At 44.2% G+C, this 19,645-nt stretch overlaps 1 protein-coding gene across 3 annotated transcripts in view; it reads left to right on the top strand.

Moving 5' to 3' along the window:
• The window catches only part of LOC137346060 (eIF5-mimic protein 1), a 102,444-nt gene that overhangs the window by 46,575 nt on the left and 36,224 nt on the right, over window positions 1-19,645 (top strand). For all 3 annotated transcript variants that reach the window (XM_068009362.1, XM_068009345.1, XM_068009353.1), the window contains 2 exons: window positions 17,782-17,885; window positions 19,116-19,181. In XM_068009362.1, coding sequence (XP_067865463.1) covers window positions 17,782-17,885; window positions 19,116-19,181 — 170 coding nt within the window. The remainder of the gene's footprint in view (window positions 1-17,781; window positions 17,886-19,115; window positions 19,182-19,645) is intronic.

The following is a 19,645-nucleotide window of genomic DNA, read 5'->3' as shown; positions in this document are numbered from 1 at the left end:
TCAGGGTAGTGTCCTAGGTCCAACCATCTTTAGCTGCTTCATCAATGACCTTCCCTTCATCACAAGGTCTGAAGTGGAGATGTTCGCTGATGATTTCACAATGTTTAGCACCATTCATGACTCCTCACATACTGAAGCAGCCCATGTCCATATACAGTAAGACCTGGCCAACATCCAGGCTTGGGCTGATAAGTGGCAAGTAACATTCGTGCTAGACAAGTTCCAGGCAATGACCATTTCAAACAAGAGAGAATCTAACCATCTCCCCTTGATGTTCAATGATATTACCATCACTGAAACCCCACTATCAACATCCTAGGGGTTACCATTGACCAGAAACTGAACTGGACCAGCCACATAAATGCTGTGGCTACAAGAGCAGGTCAGAGGCTGGGAACTCTGTGCCAAGTAACTCATCTCCTGACTCCCCAATGCCTGTCCACTGTCTACAAGGCACAAGTCAGGAGTGTGATGGAATACTCTTCACTTGCCTGGATGGGTGCAGCTCCAACAACATTCAAGAAGCTCAACACCATCCAGGACAAAGCAGCCCACTTGATTGGCACCCCATGTACCACCTTCAACATTCACCCCTTTCACGACGGACGCATATTGGCAGCAGTGTGTACCATCTACAAGATGCACTGCAGCAACTCATCAAGGCTCCTTCGACAGCACCTTCCATACCTGCGACCTCTACCACCGCCTGGAAGGACAAGGGCAGTAGATGCATGGAAACGCCACCACCTGCAAATTCCCCTCAAAGCCACATACCTTCCTGACTGGGAACTATATCACCGTTCCTTCACTGTTGCTGGGTCAAAATCCTGGAACTCCCTTCCTAACCGCACAGTGGGTGTACCTACACCCCAGGAACTGCAGAGGTTCAAGAAGGCAGCTCACCTTCTCAAGGACAGTTTGGGACGGGCAATAAATGCTGGCCTAGCCAGGGACACCCACAACCCACAAACGAATAAAAAAAGACATTTGGGGATGGGATAGGCTGATGACAGCCTTCCCGCCCAGAGGCCTGTTACCAGCCACTTAAGGGCCTCTTTCTACTGCCACTGGGATTTAACCAGTGACGGGGGTGCTTCAGCACGTGTGGAGGTTCTCCAGTAAAACGATACGACCTCCCTGCGGGCTTGGCATGGGGCCCACCTCCGTGCGTAATCTATGGCCCATGGAGGCCTCTCACTGGTAAACACTCGACCGCCGTGACCCCCCTCCCTCCTACTCCCCCTGCTTCCAAGCTCCCCCGCCACCCCACCGAGGCCTGTCAGTCCGGCCCCAATGACCCCGTCTCACTAAACCTGGGTCCGGGCTCCAGTGCTGGGCCTGGGTCCAAGGCCTCTTGCAGTACCGGCAGTGGCAACAGCTCCCGGTGGCATGGCCAATTAGTATTGAGCTGCCAGCCCTCTGATTAGCCTGGCGCTGTTAAATCACACGGTGGTGGGGGAGTGGGGGGTTGGCGGTGAGGCTTCAAAAGACTGACCTGGTATCAGGAGTCTGCTGCCATGACATAATCCAGCCCTATTTGTGCTTCATAATATCGTAAGTTGATGATGTTAGATGCAGTTTGTCATGGCCACTTTGCATCCTTTTTTCCATTGACTCTCTGTGAGCCCAGCAGCACCAGTTGGATGTCAATTCAGAGATCCAGCAGACAATATGAAAGCCTTCATCATGTACTGAGAATGCAACATGCATAATGTGCTGCGAGTGCTCATCCTACGGAAACCCCAAAAGGCCTGCAATGGCACTGGCCATGCTTCTAGCTGCTTTTAGTGCAGCCCACGTGGTGCTGGGAAGGGTGTTAGCCTGAGTATGCTGTACGTGCGCTGGATTATTAGCAGAGGTGTTATCATGATGTCAGACAACCATTCCGGCTGGTGTCATTTAACAAACTTGGTCAGCACATGTGCACTGAATGTCTGTACTAATCATTCTCAACTTAACATGTATTAAATAGCATGAAGGACCTCCCCACTCATCCCACACAGTGTTATTCAGAGGCCAGCCACCAATTTGCAGGTGAGGTGCTTTTGACTTCCTTCTGCTTAGGCAAAGTTAGTGAAAGTACAGTGCTCAATTTTTTGCCGCTGTTTTGGACAGCTGCTGCACAAAATCAGGGAGGTCACAGGATTTAGTGACTGAGATGTGATGGGTCTGAGGATGCTGGGTGAAAATTGTAGAGGCATTGGCCATAATTTTCAAGTCTTTCTCAGATACAGGGGTGATGCCAGAGAACTGGAGAATTGCAAATGTTTCACCCTTGTTCAGAAAAGAGTGTAAGGATAAACCCAGCAACTACAGGTCAGTCAGTTTAACCTCAGTGTCGGGAAAGCTTTTTGAAATGATAATCCGGGACAATATTAACAGTCACTTGGATAAGTGTGGACAAATTAAGGAAAGCCAGCACGGATATGTTAAAGGGAAATAGTTTTTAATTAACTTGATTGAGTTTTTTGATGAAATAACAGAGAAGGTTAATCAGGGTCATGTAGTTGATGTGGTGTATGTGAACTTCCAAAAGGCGTTTGATAGTGTGCCACATAATAGGCTTGTCAGCAAAGTTGAAGCCCATTCAATAAAAGGGACAGTGGCAGCATGGATATGAAGTTGGCTGAGTGTCAGGAAACAGAGTAGTGGTGAATGATTGTTTCTTGGAGTAGAGGAAGGTATATATAGTATGGTTCCCCAGAGGTCTGTACGAGGACTGCTGCTTTTCTTGATTTATATTAATGACCTTGATTTGGGTGTGCATAGCACAACTTCAAAGCTTGCAGATGACACAAAACTTGCAAAGTATTGTGAACTGTGAGGAACATAGTTATAGACTTCAAGAGGACGTAGACAAGTTGGTGGAATGACGGATCACAGCAGATGAAATTTAATGCAGGGAAGTATGAATTGATACATTTTGTTAGGAAGAATGATGAGAGTCAATATAATCTAAAGGGCACAATTTTAAAGGGGGTTCAGGAACAGACCTGGGGTATATGTGCACAAATCATTGAAGGTGGCAGGGCAGGTTGAGAAAGTGGTCATAAGGCATATGGGATCCTGGGCTTCATAAATAGTGGCATAGAGTACAATGGAAGTTATGATGAACCTTTTATAGTACGCTGGTTCGGCCTCAGCTGGAGTATTGTGTCCAATTATGGGTACCACATTTTAGGAAGATATGAAGGCATTAGAGAGGGTGCAAAAACAATTTACGAGAATGGTTCCAGGGATGAGGAACTTCAGTGACATGGATAGATTGGAGAAGCTGGGGTGGTTCTCCTTGGAGAAGAGAAGATTTGATAGAGGTGTTTAAAATCATGACGGGTCTGGACAGAGTAGATTGGGAGAAACTGTTCCCATTGGCACAAGGGAGAGGAACAGAGGGCTATGATTTACGTGATTGGCAAAAGAACCAAAGGCGACAAGAGAAGACCCCTTTTTACGCAGTGGGTGGTTCGGATTTGGAAAGCACTGCCTGAGAGTGCTGGAGGCAGATTCAGTATTAGCTTTATGAAGGGAATTGCATATGCACCTGACGAGAGAAAGTTTGCACGGCTATGGGGAAAAGTGGGACTAGCTGAGTTGCTTTTACCGGGAGCTGGCAAAGACATGACAGGTTGAATGGCCTCCTTCTGTGCTGTAACTATTCTACGATTCTAAGTATGGGCTGTGGTTGCAGTGCCTCTGGGTCTGCAACATTAGCAGTAAAAGGAGCAAAGGCTGCAGAGCGGAGAAGCTCTGCGAAGGAGGAGGAGGAAGAGAGCTCTTCACAGAAAGCCCTTCCCACCAGGGGTTTTTTGAGAGCATTTCTCTTGCCTCCACCTGGCCGAGGAACAGCGCCTGAGGTGACTCTGGTTGAACAAGGTGGTGGCCACAAAACTGCAATTTCCTTCAACCTGATCTGGAGCCTCACACCAGGACAAGGATGGCACTGTCAAGGTCACTGTGGCATTGACCTTTTGTGCATCTGGATCTTTCTAAGCAGGAGAGGGCAACATCTTGAGCATCTCCCAGTAAGCTGTTGGAGCATCTGGGAGGTGACGGAGGCCATATATGACACGATTTAAAAAGGGAGGTAGAGAGAAAGCAGGGAATTATAAACCAGTCAGCCGGACGGCGGTCGTGGGAAAAATTCTAGAATCCATTATCAAAGATTTTGTAGTAGAGCACTTAGAGAACAGTGGTAGAATCAGGCAGAATCAGCATGGATTTATGAAAGGGAAATCATGCTTGACAAATCTACTAGAATTCTTCGAGGATGTAACTAGTAGAGTTGATGAGGGGGAGCCAGTGGATGTGGTTTATTTGGACTTTCAGAAAGCTTTCGACAAAGTCCCACAAGAGATTAGCATGTAAAATTAAAGTGCATGGGATTGGGGGTAGTGTATTGCGAAGGATAGAAAATTGGTTGGCGGACAGGAAACAAAGGGTAGGGATAAATGGGTCTTTTTCCGAATGGCAGGCAGTGACTAGTGGAGTACCGCAGGGATCGGTGCTAGGACCCCAGCTATTCACAATATACATTAATGATTTCGATGAGGGAACTAAATGTAATCTCTCCAAATTTGCAGATGACACCAAACTGGGTGGGAGGGTGAGTTGTGAGGAGGATGCAGAAAGGCTTCAGGGTGATTTGGACAAGTTGAGTGAGTGGGTTAATGCATGGCAGATGCAGTATAATGTGGATAAATGGGAGGTTATCCACTTTGGTAGCTAAACCAGGAAGGCAGATTATTATTTGAACGGCTATAAACTGAGAGAGGGGAATATGCAGTGAGACCTGGGAGTTCACGTACACCAGTCGCTGAAGGTAAGCATGCAGGTGCAACAGGCGCTAAAAAAGGCAAACGGTATGTTGGTCTTCATAGCGAGAAGATTTGAGTACAGGAGCAGGGATCTCTTGCTGCAATTATACAGGGCCTTGGTGAGGCCACACCTGGAATATTGTGTGCAGTTTTGGTCTCCTTATCTGAGGAAGGATGCTCTTGCTATAGAGGGAGTGCAGCGAAGGTTTACCAGACTGATTCCTGGGATGGTGGGACTGACGTATGAGGAGAGATTGAGTCAGTTAGGATTATATTTGCTGGAGTTCAGAAGAGTGAGGGGGAATCTCATAGAAACCTATAGAATTCTAACAGGACTTGACAGGGTAGATGCAGGAAGGATGTTCCCAATGGTGGGGGAGTCCAGAACCAGGGATCATAGTCTAAGGATACGGGGTAAACCTTTCAGGACTGAGATGAGGAGAAATTTCTTCACCCAGAGAGTGGTGAGCCTGTGGAATTTGCTACCACAGAAAGCAGTTGAGGCCAAAACATTGTATGTTTTCAAGAAGGAGTTAGATATAGCTCTTGGGTCTAAAGGGATCAAACGGTATGGGGCAAAAGGGAACACTATACTGAGTTGGATGATCAGCCATGATCATAATGAATGGCGGAGCAGGGCTGAATGGCCTACTCCTGCTCCTGTTTTCTATGCTTCCAAGTGATGGTGCTTCTCCATCATTGGTTGCTGTTGCTCTATTTCTTTCTCGGGGGGCTGCTATGGCTGGGCAGGCAACAGCTCTTCAGTGTCTGAAAACATAATATCAGAAAGGGAGTGTTGGGGTGAGGGAAGGGGTTTGGGAAGGAAAACAACAGGTCCATGGTTACACCATCTTCAGCTTGCACATCATCCCAGATAGCAGAATGAGGCTGAGGTGGGAGTTGAGCAGGGCCATAAGGCAGTGACATACCATTATCCTAGAGGTCGGATCCTATGGCCACAGTCGTAGCCAGCACACGGAAATCATAGAAATGAGAGCACAAAATTTGCATACTGCCTGCCTCAATGGGAACTGGTGTGGGCAGGTTCCAAATCTGTGTCTAAACAGTTACAGACCAATTTTGAGCCCACGGGTCTTCGGTCTCCGCTACAAAATCCATTCTCCCGGCACCGACTCCATCCCTCTCCCTGATGTTATGAAAGTGCTTGTGTTTCTGTTTAAAAAAAAAAAAAAAAATATTTTAAGGAATTCATAGTCAAATTTGAAGCAATGTTGGACCAGTTTTTTTTTCAAGAGGGTATTGAGGACAGTGAAAGAACAAATTTGGCAACAACTTTGTTTACTGGTTGTCACATGATTCAAGCTAAAAATAGAACAGAAACCCTGGTAACTGGGGAAGATGTGGGCAGAGAAGTGACAGTCACGTGCCCCTTGACAGGGCAAGCCTGCTGAGGAAGAGACTGGATTCTTGTTGAATGTTGAAAGAGTCAAGCCTGCAGAAGAAGAGAATTCCCAAGGAAGGAGAGAGGGCCACAACCCAGCTTAGCTTTCCAGCACCCCTCTAAAAGACCCTGAGAAGTCCACTGTGTTAACTCATCTTGTGTCCTGTCTGCGAAGAAAATTTTCAACGCCGCCTGAACAGAACTGTTTTCAAAGATCCCAGTGACTTGTCTACGTTTACACGGAGGCCAGACTGTATGCTATTTTTGGAACACAACATATCTCATCTGCTGGAATCACTCAGCAGGTCTGGCAGCATCTGTGGAAAGAGAAGCAGAGTTAACGTTTCGGGTCAGTGACCCTTCTTCGGCACCTCACATCCTATTAACCTATCAGCCCTGTGCTCGCTGACCTATGCTAGCTCCCAGTTAAGCAATGCCTCAATTTTAAAACTGTCATCCTTGTTTTCAATTCCCTTCATGGTCTCACCCCTCCTGATCTCTGTAATCTCCTCCATCCCCACAACCCTCCAAGATATCTACGTTCCTCTAATTCTGGCCTCTTAAGCATTATTAACTTTAATCACTCCACCGTTGGTGGCAATGCCTTTAGCTGCCTAGACCCTAATCTCTGGAGTTCCTTCCCTAATCTCTCTGCCCCTCTCCTCTTTCCTTCTTTAAGTCACTTCTTAAAACCTGCTTCTTTGACGAAATTTTGGCCATCTGCCCTAATACCTCCACATGTGACTTGGGGTCAAATTTGCTTTATAACGCTCCTGTAAAGTGCCTGGGGATGTTTATTACATAAAATGTGCTATATAAATACAAGTTGTTGTATTGTATGCCAATTGTATGAATGAATAGTGCTGATTAGCCACAATTGGATATGCATAGCACTGAATAGTGTCAGTTACAATGTATGGCTAAACATTTGAATGACACTAAATAGCAGTACCTCCTATATTTTTGTTTAGGGTTATTGATTGTGAATAAGAACATAAGAAGTAGGAGCAGGAGTAGACCATAGTGCCCCTAGAACCTGCTCCACAATTCAATATGATCATGGCTGATCTTCTGCCTCAACTCCAGTTTACACCTACTTGCCATATCCTTTGATGTATTGAGAGACCAAAATTCTGACTAAAATCAACCTTAGGTATACTGTATCCTGTGGGTTAGAGAATTCCAAAGATTCAGGACCCTCATAGTGAAGACATTTCTCCACATCTCAGTCCTAAATGATTAAGCCCTTATCCTGAGGCTGTGCCCCCATGCTCTAGATTCCTCAGCCAGGGAAAACAACCTCTGTGTCTACCCTATCAATGCCCTGCAGAATCTTGTTTGTTTCAATGAGATCACCATTCATTCTTCTAAACTCCAGAGAGATTGGGCCCAGTTTACTTAGCCTCTCATCATAGGACAACCCCCTCATCCCAGGGAGCAATCTAGTGAACCTTTGCTGTCCTGCCTCCAAGGCAAGTATATCCTTCATTAGATAAGGAGACCAAAACTGCTCACAGTATTCCAGGTGTGATCTCACCGAAGCTCTACACTACTGTAGCAAGACTTCCTTATTCTTGTACTCCAGTCCCCTTGCAATAAAATCCTACATGCCATTTATCTTCCTTCTTGCTTGCTGTATCAGCATTCTAACTTTCTGTGGTCCTTGTATGAGTACACCCAATTTTATCAGAACATCAATATTCAAAAGTTCGCACCTTTTATAAAAAAAAAAATCTGCCTTTCTATTATTACCAAAGTGAATAATCTCATGCTTCCCTACATTATACTCCATCTATCACCTTGTTGCCCACTCACTTAACCTGTCTCTATCTCTTTGAAGTCTCTGTGTCCTCCTCATGGCTTACATTCCCACATAGCTTTGTACCATCAGCAAACTTAGATACATTACTCACGGTCTCTTCGTCTAAGTTATTAATATATAGTTTATAAATCGCTGAGGCCCTAACACTGATCCTTTTGGCACTGTACTAGTTACAGCCTACCAACTTGAAAATGCCCTGTTTATCCCTACTCTCTGCTTTCTGTCTATTGAACAATCTTCCCTCCTTGCTAATATATTACCCCCAACTCCATGAGTCCCTATCTTGCGTATTAAACATTTATCAAATGCCTTTTGGAAATCCAGGTATACAACATCTACTGTCTCCCCTTTATCTATCCTACTAGTTACATCATCAAAACAATAACACTAATATATTTGTCAAACATGATTTCCCTTTCATAAAATCATGTTGACTTTGTCTGATCATACTGTGATTTCCTAAGTGCATTGTAAAGACTTCCTTATTAGATTCCAGCATTTTCACGATGACTGGCTAACTGGTCTGTAGTTCCTTGTTTTCTCTCTCCCTCTTTTCTTGAATAGCGCCATTCCATTTGCTAACTTCCAATCTGCTGGGACCATTCTAGAATCTTGGGAATATTGGAAAATCATAGCCAGTGCATCTACCATCTCTGCAGCTACCTCTTTTAGAACGCTATAGTATAGGCCATCAGATCCTGGGGATTTGTTGGCTTTTAGAAACTTAAGTTTCTCCAATACATTTTCTCTGCTGATAATTAACTTAAGTTCCTCATGCTTATTAGCCCCTTGGCTACCCTCTATTTCTTGTATATAACTTGTGTCTTTTACTGTGAAGACAGACACAAAATATTTGTTCAATGTCTTTACCATTTCTTCATTACCCATGATAATTTCTCCTGTCTCTGCTCTAAGGGACTTTAGCTATTCTCCTATATACTTATAAAAACTCTTAAAATCTTTTTATATTCCCGGCTAGTTTACTCTCATTCTATTTTTTTTCCCTTTTTATTAACTTTTTGGTCACTGGTTTCTAAAACTCTCCCAATCCTCAGACTTGCTACGATTCTTTGTGACATTACAAACCTCTTCTTTTACTCTAAGACTATCCTGAACTTCACTAGTAAGCCACGAATGTATCGTTCTCGCTGAGTTTTTGTTCTTTAATGGAATGTATCTTTTTGAACATTTTGAATCGCTTCTTTAAATGTTTCCCACCGTTATTTACTGCCATACTTTTTAGTCAATTTACCCAGTCAACCCTCACTAGCGCTCTCCTCATACCTGTGCAATTGGCTTTTTTTAAGTTTGAGATTCTTGTTTTGGACTGGTGTATGTTGCTCCCAAACTTAATGTGGAATCCAATTGTATTATGATTACTTTTTCCACAGAGGATCTTTTACTAGAGATTACTAATTAAACCTGCCTCATTACACAATAATGGGCATTAAATATCTTTATTCCTAGTTGGTTCCACAACATATTGTTCCAGGAAACTGCCGTGAAAACATTCTATAAACTGATCTTCCAGATTACCTTTGCCAATTTGATTTGTCCAGTCTATATGAAGATTAAAGTTCGCCACAATTATTACATTGCCTTTATTACAGGCTTCAATTAGTTCTCGCTTATTGCTCTGTCCAATAGTAGAACTATTGTTAGGGGGCCTGTATATTAGTCTCACCAGCGTTGTCTGACCGTAGTTATTCTGTTTCCTGATCTTTTGAGCCAAGACTCTTTCTTACTACTGTCCTTATGTCATCCTTTACTATCAGGGTTACTCCTCCTTTTCCATTCTACCTGTCTTTTCAAAATGTTGTGTACCCTGAAATACTTATTTACCAACCTTGGTCACCATGTAACTATGGGCTGAATTTACCAGCTCTTTGGGGATGGGCTGGGAGACAATGTACAAGACATTGTACCCGATGTCTTCCCACTGCCATGACATTTTGCCAGCGGCAGGAAAGCTGGCATTTCAGCTGCCCACTTAAGTGGCCACTTGAGCCACTTAAGTGGCCAATTAAGGGCCACTTCCCACTTACATGGGGTTTCTGCCCACACTGCAACGTGGGGCGACTGCCCAGTGAAGCTCTGGTGAGGGGGGCAGGGGGTGCCCTCCTTTATATGCACTCTATGGCCCACGGAGGAGTCCCCTGGCGACTGTCCCCATGGCAATGGCACGCCTGCCCTCAGCGACTCTTCTCCCACCACCCCCCAATCCATGCGATTGCCGGGGCCTGTCTGCCGGACTCTAGCAACCCTAGCCCCACTTACTGTCTTCAAGGACAGCAGGCATTGAAATGCCTCATCCTGCAGCTGCAGCCTCAGCAATGGCCACAGCTAGCAGTGGTGCTGTTGAGGTGCCAGTTCTCTGGGCCAGCGGCTCTTCGGGGCAGTCTGCCATCCTTAATAGGGCAGCAGCCGCATACTTGGCTGCCACTGGCAAAATGCAGCCCCAGGTCCCACTGCCCGCAGAAGTGGGGTCACCTCCTGCTTTAGGCCCTGGCAGCAGGACTTCTGCCGCCTCAGAAAAATTCTGGCCCATGTCTCTAATAGCAATTAGATCTAAACCATTTACCTTTATTTGGGGCATATTACAAATGCTTTGTGCATTCATATAAAGAGCATTTAATGTTTTTGAACTACTATTCCTTTCATGGGCCTTATTTGTTGCACTATTACCATTAAACACTCTATCCCTTCCTGTCCCACTTTGCTCTTCTTTACCTGAATCCCTCCACTGCTGTACTACCTCGACTTTTCTGTTTAGATTTCTAAACCTCCATGCAAACATGCAATTCTTATATCTCTGGGAAGGTGAGTCAATAAACATCCTCATGAGGGCAATGCAAACTAAGAATGCGGTTTATTTTACATGTAATATATGAACAAACAGATGATAGTTACAATGAATTTCAATCTGATCACTATTCTTTCACCAGACTCTCCCCCCCCCCGCCCCCACACACACTTTTAGTTTAAATAATAAAATATAAAAAATACACCTTACAAATTTACTTGGCTCCAAAAATTAAAGTCTATGTTTTACTGAGGGAGAGATTTACTTTCACAAAAGGCAGTTTAATAGTTTTAATGGCTTGTGTTTACAAAGTGGTCTTCTGCCCGCAACTGTGATGAGATCCCACGTGTAGGAGTTTTCTCTCAGTAGCTGACTGATCTGTGTATCTCGAGCATTTTCTAATTTTTAAATACACCAGTGTGTATTTCATGGTACTGTTCATGGTAATTCAGAGGATTCTGTGTGTTATGACATACCTTGCCTTATTTTGATGAAATCCAGGTGTGTCCCTGTCTGCAGTAGCTGTTTTCTTGTGTTCAGTATCACACAGGTCTCTCCCATAACTGGATCCTACATTCCCTGTGATCAGGAGTTGACTTTTACTACCGACAATCTAGTTGTACAATAGTGCACCGCCGTGGGTCACAGCAATAAAACTCCTTGGCTTAATACTGTAATCTTCCATGTGCCCCTACATGCAATTCTTGTATCTTTGGGATGGTGACTCAATAAACATCCGAATGACTCAAAGGAAATGCAAACTAAGAATGCGGTTTACTTTACAGGTAGTGTGTGAACAAACAGATGATAGTTGCAATGAATTTCAACCTGATCACTATTCTTTGGGTAATTTGTTTTTTAATGTGATGAACATAATCCCTGAAATAGGCTGAACTTCACTGTTAAAAGCCCATATGCATGAAACTGATTTTAGAAAGAGGAAATGTCTCCCTCAGTGCCAGTTCCCAATCCAAGTTTTTACAAATTGCCTTTACTTTCTCAGCTAGCCAGCAAGCCAAAGGCTTGACCTCTAACCCTTTGCATGTCTGGGAATTGAACAATTGAGCTAGCAATCAAACTAGCTACTGCTGTTCTCCCCCAAAACAAACCCCACTGAGCCCACATGAACAAAGTCATTCTAACAATCTACACCCAATTTCCTCTCTGGAACGTGTTAACCAAATTCATTGTCTCAAACTGATATGGATAATCATTTTAATGGCTAACTCACCTCCTTTTGAGTTCGATATTCCCAGGCTGCCTTTGTTCCAGCCGCTCCAATTTTGTTTTTCTGTGGCATGTTGGAAAAATGGCACTGGAATTTTGGGAATTGGCCCTGAGCGTCCTGAAACTGACTGCATATTTTTGATATACATAGTGACAAAAAGATCAAAGGTATTTCAAGGGCCTATGTTAAGATCTCACCTGCTTCACGTATAAACATACGAATTAGGAGCAGAAGTAGGCCATTTGACCCCTTGAGCCAGCTCCACCATTCATTAAGATCATGGCTGATCTGTTTGTGTCTCGAGTTCCACACTCCCATCTACCCCCAATAACCTTTGATTCCCTTGTCTAACAAGAATCTATCTACCTCCGCCTTAAAAATATTCACTGACCCCGCCTCCACCATCTTCTGAGGCAGAGAGTTCCAAAGTCATACAACCCTCAGAAAAAAAATTCTCCTCATCTTTGTCCTAAATGGATGACCCCTAATTTTAAAACCGTGTCCCCTAGTTCTGGACTCACCCACAAGAGGAAACAACCTTTCCACATCCACCTTGTTAAGACTATTCAGGATCTTATATGCTTCAATCAAGTCTCCCCTCACTCTTCTAAACTCCAGTGAAAACAACCCCAGTCTGTCCAACCTTTCCTCATAAGACAACCTGCTCATTCCAGGTATCAAACTAGTAAACCTCCTCTGAACCACCGCCAATGCAGTTACATCCTTCCTTAAATAAGGAGACCAAAACTGTACACAGTATTCGAGGTGTGGTCTCACCAATGCCCTGTCAAACTGAAGCATAACATTCTTACTTTTATTTTCAGTTCCTCTCATAACATAGGATAGCATTCTATTAGTCTTCTTTTATGACCTGCTGTACCTGCATACTAACTTTTTGTGACTCATACACTAGAACACCTAGAACCCTCTGCACCTCGGCATTCTGCAGTCATTCTCCGTTTAAGTCGTATTCTGCTTTTTATTCTTCCTGTCAAAGTGAAAAACTTCATATTTTCCCACATTAAATTCCATCTGCTAGATTTTTGCCCACTTGCTCAACCTATCTATAACGGTCTGCAATCTCCTTATGTCCTCTTCACAACATACTTTCCCACCTATCTTTGTGTCATCTACAAGTTTATCTACCATGCCAAGTCATTGATATAAATTGTAATTCACATTTATGTATGAACAATATGGGCTTGATTTTGTGTCCATGGCAGGGTTCTCGGTGCCGGGCCAAAATGGCAGTGGGAATCCCATTTCAGCCAGCTGGAGCCACCCCGGAGCAATTCTACAGTGCTTGGCCAATTAACAGCCCGGTGCCAGGTACCCCTTCAAAGATGGAGATCCCGTCTCCAAGAGCTGCCAGCCAATCAGAGGGCTGGCAGCTCAGCAGTATTGGCAGCGCCACTGGGTGTGGTGGCCACTGCTATTACTGCAGAGGCCTTAAACCCAGGCCCACCGCTGGAGCCCAGATCCAGGGTAAGTGGGGTAGGATTGCTGGGCCAGACTGGTAGGCTCCATTGAAGAAGGTGGGAGAGTGGGTGTTAAGTGCAGGAGGAGGGGGGGTTCAGAGAGTTGTAGTTTTTCCTGGTGGGGGCCCTCCGTGGGCAACAGATTGCCCATGGAGATGCCCCACACCCCCCTCCAAGCCCACAGGGACGTCATCTTGTTTTACTGGGTGACTTTCCCAGTTGTCGGAGGACCCCCCCCCCCACTCCCCCCCCAAGCCCCGCCACTGGTTAAGTCCCAGCGGCGGCAGGAAGAGGCCCTTAAGTGGCTGTTAATAGGTTACTTAAGGATCTCAATTGGCCTCCGGGCAGGAAGGCTTTCATCGGCCCATCCCACCCCCGACAAAATTGCATTGCGACAGGGAGACGATGGGGGCCCTCCGCTTCCCACCTCCCGTCACAATTCTGTTGACCCCCATGCCTCCAACCCCATCTCAGCCCTCTATGTGCATTGGTATACAAGCATCTTGCATATGAAGTTTGGAACGCTATCACCTACCATGCCAAATTCTAATTAGCATGGCCTTTTTATGATGCCTCCTATGTTCTGCTCACTTACTACATGTGACTAGGTTCTGGACTAGTTTAGGATTTAGAAAGTCTTCAGAGTTATAAAATTTGCAAACAAAGTTGACAATTTGTTGCATATGGAATTCTAAACTGTTAAATATATCTGTGACCTATCTTAGAACTTGTCACCTCGATCTCCAAAGCTTTTGACAGGATAACATGTCACACATGTACAGAAATCACTGAATCCTCAGTCACTTCATTGTTTTTATGTCACTTATTTGGACAAAATTCACAGCAATACAGATCTATTGAGTCATTCCAAGGATTTACTTGGAACAATAACTTGTATTTATATAGCATCTTTAATGTTCCAAAAAAACCCCAAGGTTCTTTACAAGCGTTGTCAAACAAAACAATTGACACCAAGCTCATAAGGAGATATTAGGGCAGATGACAAAAAGCTTGGTTGAAGAAGTAGGTTTTAAGGAGTGTCTTAAAGGAGGAAAGAGAGGGGAAGAGGTTTATGAAGGAAATTTTTAGAGCTTCAGGCCTTGGCAGCTGGAGGCATGGTGCCAATGGTGAAGCAATTAAAATCAAGGATGCTCAAGAAGCCAGAATTGACAGAGCACAGATATCTTGGGGGCACGAGGTAGGGGAAAGTGTTAGGAGGGAGGGGCGTACAGCTTCAGGAGATTGCAGAAATAGGAAATGGTCAGGCCATTAAGGGATTTGAAAACAAGGATGAAAATGTTAAAATGGAGGGGTCGTTTAACCAGAAGCCAATGTAGGCTGGTAAGCACAAGGGAGATGGGTGAGTGGGACTTGGTGCATGTTAGGATATGGTAGCAGAGATTTGAACGACCTCAAGTTTGTGAAGGGTAGGACGATACAGGCCAACCAGAAATGTGTTGGAATAGTGAAATTTAGAGGTAACCAAGGCATGGATGAGGGTTTCAGCAGTGAAGGCCTGCTCAGGTCGAGAAAAAGAACCCGACCTGAACCCGACCGAACCACAGTGGATCCGAGCCCGACCCGGCCCTAGTCCCTCCAATTTTGCTCAAGCCCACCCCGACCCGACCATCCCTTTAGTTACCTTCGGACTCGGAACTTCCAGGAAGCTGCAGCACATGAGCGATGATGTCATAGTGATGTCACTCAGTCACTGTGCAGACTCAGTTTCGTCCCAGACTCCCAGCTCAGGTAAGTTTTTTTTTTTTTTTAAATTTCAATAGTTATTGGTAGAGCACTTACAGTATATGTCCGGCCCGACCTGAGCCTGAAAGCCGGACCTGGAAGAGGGGCCCGGCCCAATCTGACCCAAACCCGACACGTGTCGTCGGTTGCCGTCTGGTTCGTGTCTGGTAGCAGGCCTTTATTCAGCAGTATATTAGCTGAAGCAAGAGCAGAGCCCTGCAACATTGCAGAGGTGGAAATACATAGTCTTAATGAAGACAGTTGGCAAGATTAGCTCCTGGCAGCCGCATTGGGTGAAGAAAGAATAGAATGAGGCAATTGAGGTTCCTGCTTGTTAGGAGGCAGCGATGAGTGCCTCGGTGGGCCTTTTGGAGGATGCCAAGAGAGGCACAGAGGTAAAGCTGTCAGATAATTTAACAGGGAGTCAAGCCTGTAAGGGAAGTAGGAAGGATGATGAGTGTGAAGGATAGGGGTTTGTGAAGTCAGAGTACCTGAATGAAGAGAAAGGAAAGGAGGCATGACATTGGGAAGGATAAAGAGGAACAAAAAAAAAGGGACAATAGAAGTGATGGGCTCAGGACTGGAGCAGCAGCCAGAACGTGCACATGAATAGATACTTGGTTACAATCAGTGAACAAATTGATGTCTAACTGCCAAGATAGGTGATATATTTGACAGCAGAGCATCCAAGTGTGAATTCCAATAGTTTAAATGTTTCCATTTATTCAGGACAGTGATCCCAGTGTTGTAAGTTTATTTCACTAATAGCTGGAGTTGCATTGAAGTCATTGAATGAAGAGCATTGCGACATGTTTTTAATCGCTTCATGAGACAGAGATTGTCCTCATTCTATTGAAATACCGATGAACTTTCTCACAAATCTTTATCTGCCTTACGTGAAACTTATTCCCAGATTTATTGAGGTAAAAGTAAGTTTATTTTTGATCTATCTTTCCTGCAACTCCATGTTTGAATCTCTCCAATCAAGTTTCCATCTTTGCCACAGCACTGAAACAGCCCTAATCAAAATCACAAATTACATCTTTTGTGACTGTGACTGTGGTACACTATCCCTCCCTCATCCTTCTTGACCTGTTTGCAGCATTTGACTTGGTTGACTACACCATCCCCCTCCCTTGCCTCTCCTCTATTTTCAGCTTAGTGGAACTGCCCTCTATAGTATTATTCTTAACGATCCAGTCATAGCCAGAAAATTTCTGATTCTGCACAGTTATCTCTTGAGTCCTCCAAAGATCTATTCTTTTTTTCTCTTTTTTTTTCTCATCCACATGCTGCTTCTTGATGACATATGTGAAAACTCAACATCAGGTTCCACATGTACATTGGCGATACACAGCTCTACATCCGCACCACCTTTCTTAACCCCCTCCACTGCATTGGTGGTGTCAGGCTGTTTCTCTGACATCCAGTACTGGATGAGCAGAGATTTACTCTGATTAAATTTCAATCCCTAGCCACCAATTCCTTCCCCACCAATTCCTTCCCCCTGTCTGACCACTGTTTGCAACCTTGGCATCCCTTCTTGACCCTGGGCTGAGCTTCAAACATAATTTCCTCTTCATCGCCAAGACCACCTACTTCCACCTCCGTAATAACACTCATCTTTGCCCCTACCTCAGGACTTCCACATGCTTTGTTACCTCCAGATTCAATTGTTCCAATGCTCCCCTGGCCATCCTCCCATGCTCTGCCCTCCATAAAATTGAACTGATCCAAGACTCTCTCCATATTTAGTTGGCAACAAATCTTGTTCACCCATCACACCTGTGCTTACTGACCTACATTGCTTCCCGGCCCATTAGTAACTCAAATTTAAAATGTCCATCCCCATGTTCAAATCCCTCCATGCTTTTGACCTTCCCTATCTCTCTAAGCTCCTCCAGCTGTACAGCTCTCTGAAATCTCTGCATTCCTCCAATTCTGGCCTCTTCTTCGTCCCTAACTTCCTTCGCCCCTTTGGTTGTCTAAGCAATAAACTCTACGAATCCTTCCCTAAAGCCCTCTCTCCTCCTTTAAGATGCTCCTTAGAGCATACCTCTTTGACTAAGCTTTTGGTCATCTGTTCTAATATCTCCTCCTTTTGGCTTGGTGCCCATTTTTTTTGTCTGTTTGCACTCCTGTGAAGCACTTTGGGATGTTTTACTATGTTTAGGGTACTATAGAAATGCACATTGTTGTTGGATTAATATGGAACTAAAATTACTGTCAATTGTTGAGCTTAATTGCTGGATAAATTCTCGCATTGTCCCAAGGCACTGTGAGCTGCGCAGGGTGTGGAAGGGCCCTTTGAATAAAATGCAAGTACAGATATTTGTGCAGTGATGTTTATATGCAGTTTGAAATGGGATTAACCTATCCATGGTGTGAAGGTACACTTGAGTACTGTTCTGAACTTCAGAGATGTGATTGGCATTTGATAGCATGTGACACTTTTATAACGGAGCTGTTTATGTGCGTTATCCTCTTGTAGCCCCAGGAGGGACACGTATTGACGATGGAGACAAAACCAAGGTGACTGAATACTGTGTGTTTGGTGCCACTGAAGATCAGCAAATAATCCGAAACTATGCTCAGGTAAATAGATGCATTGGCATAAGGCTGTGAAGTTGTCACTGTCTAAAACTATTAGAGATAATTATTGGGCGGCACAGTGGTTAGCACTGCAGCCTCACAGCTCAGCGACCCGGGTTCAGTTCTGGGTACTGCCTGTGCGGAGTTTGCAAGTTCTCCCTGTGACTGTGTGGGTTTTCGCCGGGTGCTCCGGTTTCCTCCCACAGCCAAAGACTTGCTGGTTGATAGGTAAATTGGCCATTGCAAATTGCCCCTAGTATAGGTAGGGGAATTGAGGGAAGGTGGGGATATGGTAGGAATATGGGATTAATGTAGGATTAATATAAATGGGTGGTTGATGGTCAGCACAGACTCGGTAGGCCCAAGGGCCTGTTTCAGTGCTGTATCTCTAAATAAAAATAAATAAAATAATACCAACAGATCCCTGTCTGCAACCTTGCAACATAATATCTATCATTCAATAATGTCTAATCGCAACACGCCTTAAAAGTATAATTTATCAATTTTTTAAAGTCATTTAGTCTACTGAAAAGAAATTTGGAATGAATAAGTTAATTCGGGGATACAAGAAACATATCCTTCTTTGTTATATTAAAAAATTAACATTTTACATTCAGGGCAGCTCCCAGTGCAGTAAGTTTATTTCACAAATGGCCGTAACTGACATTTCAATGAAGAGGCTGAGCCAGTCAACAAGAAGACAGGATTGCCAGCTACCCTTTCTTCACCTCGTCCCAATTTGGACAAAAGGTCAGTTGGAAACTGGTCAAATCCGTGCTGCCAGAAATATGGTCTCTGGATTACTGTAGTCTTGATTACAGCCTAGAGTGATGTCCTCAGCATGGTCCAACTGTGGATAAGTGGAAAGAATTTTTTTTTTAGGTCCATACTTTTGCAGATAACTTTACTATCTGCAGCTCCTTCCATCCAGCGAACATTATAGATGTTGATATAAAATATTAGCGTACTGCATTTTGTGGGTGAGAAGTATTTCCACAAAGCTGTCCCACAGCGAGCTAGTTGAAGGATCAGAGAATCGCATTGATTGATGTAAAATGTTCCACATAAACAATCTTTCTCGGTATAGAAAGGCAGGAATAGAGGCTGACAATGTGATTCAGTACAACCAGTGCTATGCTATTTTTAATCTTGAGCTAAACAAGGTATTATAGATTTAATTTCACACTTGGGCAGAACATTTCGTGACTTGAACTTTTTTTTGTTTTTCTTTAGGTCTTCAATAAGCTGATCAGGCGTTACAAGTATCTTGAAAAAGCATTTGAAGATGCAATTAAAAAGGTAATTTCACAGATTCACAGAATCATTGAATTGTTATAGCACAGAAGGGAGGCCATTCAGCCCATCGTGTCTGTGCTGCCTCTCCAAATGAGAAATTTACCTAGTGCCATTCCCCCACCTTCTCCCCATAGCCCTGCACATTCTTCTTTTTCAGATAACAATCCAGTTCCCTCCTGATTGCCTTGATTGAACCTGCCTCTCAGGCAGTGAATTCCAGATCCTAACCACTTGTTGCGTGAAAATGTTTTCCTCATGTAGCCATTGCTTCTTTTGCCAATTACCTTAAATCTGCGCCCTCTCGTTCTATCTACTCTGTCCAGACCTGTCATAATTCTAGATACTTCTATCAAATCTCCTCTCAATCTTCTCTAAGGAAAACAGTTCCAACTTCTCCAATCTATCTAAGTAACTGAAGTTCCTCATTCCTGGAACCATCTTCATGAATCTTTTCTACACTCACTATA

This window comes from Heterodontus francisci, chromosome 2 (assembly GCF_036365525.1).
Source record: "Heterodontus francisci isolate sHetFra1 chromosome 2, sHetFra1.hap1, whole genome shotgun sequence".
In the NCBI taxonomy this organism is placed as follows: domain Eukaryota; kingdom Metazoa; phylum Chordata; class Chondrichthyes; order Heterodontiformes; family Heterodontidae; genus Heterodontus; species Heterodontus francisci.
This window is presented reverse-complemented; position numbering and strand designations above follow the sequence as displayed.